This window comes from Contarinia nasturtii, unplaced genomic scaffold, assembly GCF_009176525.2.
Source record: "Contarinia nasturtii isolate CC-2019 unplaced genomic scaffold, AAFC_CNas_1.1 Cnas_scaffold_4357, whole genome shotgun sequence".
Taxonomy (NCBI): Eukaryota; Metazoa; Arthropoda; class Insecta; order Diptera; family Cecidomyiidae; genus Contarinia; species Contarinia nasturtii.
Window position 1 is genome coordinate 1 of NW_022201652.1, and position 5,589 is coordinate 5,589.

The 5,589-nt window shown below is 31.1% G+C and overlaps 1 protein-coding gene across 2 annotated transcripts; it reads right to left on the reverse strand.

Moving 5' to 3' along the window:
* Window positions 1-364: 364 nt before the first annotated feature.
* LOC116350985 (serine protease inhibitor 88Ea-like) lies at window positions 365-2,073 on the reverse strand. Of its 2 annotated transcripts, none has more exons than XM_031783002.1 (5): window positions 1,526-2,073; window positions 1,260-1,458; window positions 1,096-1,201; window positions 769-1,022; window positions 365-688 (listed from the first exon to the last, which is right to left on the reverse strand). In XM_031783002.1, the coding sequence occupies exons 1-5, from the start codon at window positions 1,996-1,998 to the stop codon at window positions 407-409; spliced, it is 1,314 nt and encodes a 437-aa protein (XP_031638862.1). In that variant the 5' UTR covers window positions 1,999-2,073; the 3' UTR covers window positions 365-406. The 2 variants fall into 2 exon arrangements, with proteins under 2 accessions (XP_031638862.1, XP_031638863.1); XM_031783003.1 differs by having other exon boundaries at window positions 530-635.
* Window positions 2,074-5,589: the final 3,516 nt, after the last annotated feature.

The following is a 5,589-nucleotide window of genomic DNA, read 5'->3' on the forward strand; positions in this document are numbered from 1 at the left end:
GTCAGCATTTTTTGTATGGCGGTGTTACATTTCAATAAACTCTCACGAGAAGACTCACATTCATTCTCGGATATTCATATAAAAATTCCGCAAAAAACAACTACCTGATATCACATTGTAAAACAGTGTACAAAACAGAATAATTGAATACATTTTTCACAACAAGCGGAATTCACAAAACGTGTCATTATAGGTGCATATTCATACGACTTCATTGTTATAAAAAAAAAATTGGAACGGTTTCTATTTATATTTTTTAAAATATTGTTTATGACATGACACATCAATAATACGAAATAATAAAAGTTGTTGATTTGTATATTTTTCAGCATGCATGAAAATGCAGACCATACAAAAAGCTTAATTTCTGTTTCTGTTTCAATGTCAAGTTTTATTAAATATTTTATTACACATTTGGGCCGTGATAAATTCCAGCAAACAACATTTCACTGCATTTTTGATCATAAATTACAAACAAAAATGGATGATTACAATCAAAAGATCGGCAATCAGAGGCTATCCAGGTGCTCAGATATGTACCAGCTTCAGCTACGGTGCCTACTTCATTAATTTTAATTTTCGCCATGTGGGCAAGTTTAGACTCGAATTTTGGTTCTGTTGATTCAAAGATACCACTGAAATTGGAATTTTGGAATAAATTATGAACCCCTATATGTCGTTCCATTATCTATTCAAACCAAAACAAACCAAAATAAAAAAACTATAATAGAAAATTGTATGAATTACTTTTTCAATTTTTCAACATACCGAGGACAAATCGATTCTACTTTCAAACGAAAACTTTGGCAGACTAACAAAAATTTCCTCATTAATATATGTTGGTCGGTATACACTCCTGTGTCCGCTGAAAACATTATCTAAAATTTCTGGTGATAATTTGTCCAGAAGTACATCGATAGCGGTTGAAGAAGCGTCTGGCAAGAAGATGAACATTGACAAGGATTCATTTTCATCTTCATATGGCATTTTTAGGACTTGTGTATTCAAATTCTCAATGAAACCTGATGTTAAGTAAATTTAAAACAACTATCATCGTATTTATTGGTTGACAGTCAAATTTAAAGTATATTTTACCATATTTGAAGTGTGCATATTGATGCATCATATCAACATAAACTTCTTCACCGTCTTGCTTATAAAATATTCTCCGATCAGTTTGCCCTTTATCGAACACATTTGCCTGCAAATGAATGCATTCAATATTAAATTAGAAACCATCAAACTCAAAAAACACATACCCATTGTCCCTTGAAATATACTGCATTGATCATAACGAGCATTGTCTGTTTCGATAGTGAATTTGGTTGTAAAAAATCTTTGATATTGTTCTTCGTCGTTTTTGTAATGAATTGGTTAATGAGTTTAATGGATTGCTCGAGGTCATCAGCAAAATCGAGTTGTTCAATGCTGTCCTTCAATAGGGTTTTTATTGAATCACTACAATATAAAATTAATCATCAATTTTTAGCTAAATTCAACAAAACACAATGTTTTTCTAGTTTACCGGACTCGTACACCAGTGCGGACGTATAATTTTTCAACCGAAGTAAATTCGACGGATTGATTTTGAAATCGATTGAGCTGTTGTTCTTTTTTCAATTGATATGCATATTCAGCATCTGCCTTACTGGTTTCAGTCGACAATAATAATTGTTTGAGTTCTATCTCTGTTTCACCACCAGCACCAAAATAGGCCATCAAAAGTGTTGTGTACACACTGTGTGGCGAATAAAAAATACTTTCGTTTGGTTCGTTCTTTTGTAAAAGAGCCAATAGTGAAATTGCAAATTTCAATTCAGGATAGTACGATTTCGCAGTTGGTTTATCGGCTGTAACATTTAGCTGCTGCTGTTTCGTTTCGTAATATGCAAATAAATGTGGTAACAATAATTTAGACACCGCTGCCAAAACTATTACTGATATCACTGATTTTTTCATATTTACGATGTGAGTGAAAATAGCAAAAAGGAAATTCATTTCTACTCAATGTGGCGATGCACTCGAAGGCAACTAATCAACTCAATAGCACTTTATACACTGAATGCGTTTTCTAGAATGTTTACATCGGTAAACAAGATACGAATAGAGAGAATCTTCCATGTGCTTGCAATTTCATTTTGCTTTCACAATTGTACCTGCTGTAAGTGTCTTGCCTCATTGTCCCGAATTCATATGCATAAAATATGTTTGTGTCATTAAAAATGGTACATTTTGAATATAATTCTACCAAAATCCAAACTATTTTTCAATTTTCTTCTTTTTCTATTGTAAACAATATAAAACAAAAATTGTCAAAACAATAGGCAATTAGGAGTTTACCTGCACCGGTTATAAACCGAAGCATTCAGAGGATATAATCAAGAGAAAACTGCAAAACAAAATTCCCAGAAAGAAAATTCAAATAATAAAGAAAGATTTAGAAAAACAATTGAATTGGTCGGGTGAAATGTCGTAAACGAATAAAATCCGCCGCAGTGTTTTTTTTGCTTTTCATAAGCATTTGTTTTCGACAACGAATTTGATCAGACAGCACCGTAATTTTGAAAAGTATAATCTATTATGTTCCAAGAAAAACAAGTACCCACCCTCATATTTTATGCAGGCAAAATGTTGCGAAATATCTATTGCGAATTAGAGGAATAAATCGGATTTGACTGTTTTTTTAAATTTAAATTAACTCATAAAAAAATGGATCCATCATTTCATTTCACACATACACAGAGAGAATCAATCATAAAATGTCGATGAATTATTCAGGAAGTTGATATTTACATGTGAAATTTCATGGAATCAGCACGCACCGTGCGCTAATTACACTTTTTTGGCCATATCATTTTACTAACAATTTGATTTTGATTATGCGAAAATCATTTCGAATCAGATGCTACCATCCATTGCATACATTCAAAGCTTTTTATCATATCACTGAAGCTTTTTCTGAACGATGCGAAACCTCTCCCATTCAAAACGCATTCATTTTGATCTGTCGATGTGTCTTTTAAATAATACATCGTATTTATCAATGCAAACGTATTTTGATAACCAAAGTACTGATGAGAATGAGTGCGTATGTGCATGGAATAATGAAATTAAACCGAGAGAAGCATGTCTACGAGATCATTACTATTATTCTATTTGATGTCTATGCATTAGAATCTTGCAAAGGCCATTCTAATTGTGACGATAGCAGTTGAAAAGGATGAAAAAAAAAATTACCGAGAGGCATATTATACATACTACGAAGGATTACAGTATTTTGTGCCACTGATAGCTGCCGAATCGGATGAAAATAAACGAAAATTATTACAAGAACGAACCACTTATATGGAACGAGCTGAAGAGATTCAACGGTCTTTCCTAGAAGCATATACACAGCAAAAAAATCAACGTTACACAGACAGTAACTTCTCAGAAACGAAGAAAGTGTGCAGAAAAGAGACCAAAAAACATAGACAAAATACATGCACTTAAACACATTTCTTTGTGGGCATTCGAGATGATTTGGCATTGTATTCTTTCGCTATTTGCAGTAATAACAAAAGTTGAACAATAATAACCCCTAGAAATAGATGTTTTACATTTTATTTGAATATATCGTGATATTGAGATTTTTTTATTGTTTGGACTAGTAATAAATTTATTGTTTGGTAATATGCTTGAAACTGAAATCATTTGTAGTAGGAAAAACATTGAAACCAATCTGAGGGGTAGACACTATTATTGACTACCACAAATCATTTTAAATTTCGTCCATTTTCACCAATCTTTTCTAATCAAATCTCTCTCAATGAAATGCAATCATGGCAAATTTTACCGATCTTCACCAATCTTGAACAATCTTTATTCATATTTTTACAAGCAAATCTTTTCCATTCACAAATCTTGTGTCTACCTCCTAGACACCGATTAAATGCAACTATAACGATATATTCAATAAACCGTATTCATAAAAGTGTATTATTCGATGTGAATTGATAAATCGAATTCAATTTGTATTCAGATGAACATCTCCAAACGACACCAAATATTGAATACTATTCATCGATTGGGCCAAAGGTAAAGAATTTAATTGGGATTTTTTTTAAATAATGAATATAATTGGGTTAAGATACTTGCGTCGTGTGTCACAATTCGTGATTGTGTCGTCTCACATTATTTGTATACACGGGTTGTTGGACACTATCACGTAATTGAGTAGAATGTATTTTTCTCTTATGCAATCTCGTTATACTTTCTACATAAAACCCATGTCAAAATATAATCCTTATGCAAAAATAGTATCTCCTTTCTTTTATGTCTACAATTCGTTAAAAATCCGATTCAAAATAGTTTCACATAAATTTTCCTTTCGTTCACTTAATGAAATTGAATGAAATTGATTGTTAATTGAATAGTATGTGTGTGTTTTTTTGTATCAATTATCTCTTGATTATAATCAAGTGTTTTCCGTTTTCGTTGTAGCATAATTATACCGTTCTTATATGTCTATTCTTGTATTTACGTACACATTATTTCCGGCATTCACAATCAAGTACAAAGAGAAGACAAGCTATAGATTAAAAGACAACATAAGACATACAAAAGAAACAAATAGTCTTTTTTTAAATAAAACATGCTTAAAAGACAATTATAATGAAACAAATATTTAGAAAAAAAGTGTAAAAAGCATGCATACGATCATAAAATAGCCAGTCCACTTTTATTCCTTGCAAATGATCATAGCATGGTAGTGTTGAAACTTAAAGGCCGTTTGTGTGTCTCATCGTCCAGGCTATAATAGTCATTGAGCTCATAATAAAAAAAAAACAGACGAAATTAAAACGAAAAGATTTTTTAAAATCTGGAAATTAAAAAAATATCATGCCTTATCTGATTCAAAAATAAAAAAAGTCTTCTTCAATTTCTTCTACTTTTATTTGTAACATCATTTAAAAAAAACATGCGAGAAATACATATTTACCAGTTAGCACTTTTAAATCGACTGTCGTTGTGTGAAATTTAGTCTCGATTTCAATTAAGGCATCAAATCCATATCTATTTTATTTTATCCCAATTTTCCTAATTAGTTGATGTTTTTTTTTAAATAAAATTGTGCAAATCTGATCTAAGAAATACTTGAAGTTTTGGTTTTCATTTGTGCTGTTTTCTTTTTATACGTACATAAAAAATTAAGTACATTCAAATAAAAAGAAATAGTTACAACAAATAGATTTTTGTTTCACTTTAAAAAAAATTATACATATATTGCGTGTACTGATGAGAACAGTGAAAGAGTATACCTTGACCACTTCATTCCCATCAACAGGGATACTTAATACTATTGCACGCTATTGGTTTTATGTTTGATTCTTTTGTTTTTGCATCATTGTGAGAGTTGTTCTGACTGTCAGCATTTTTTGTATGGCGGTGTTACATTTCAATAAACTCTCACGAGAAGACTCACATTCATTCTCGGATATTCATATAAAAATTCCGCAAAAAACAACTACCTGATATCACATTGTAAAACAGTGTACAAAACAGAATAATTGAATACATTTTTCACAACAAGCGGAATTCACAAAACGT

Coding starts and splice junctions, on each gene's coding strand:
- LOC116350985 (XM_031783002.1), bottom strand. CDS start 1,998: ATGAATTTCCTTTTTGCTATTTTCACTCACATCGTAAATATGAAAAAA. Junction 1,459..1,525: donor CGCACTGGTGTACGAGTCCG/GTAAACTAGAAA, acceptor TTTATATTGTAG/TGATTCAATAAAAACCCTAT. Junction 1,202..1,259: donor TATATTTCAAGGGACAATGG/GTATGTGTTTTT, acceptor ATTCATTTGCAG/GCAAATGTGTTCGATAAAGG.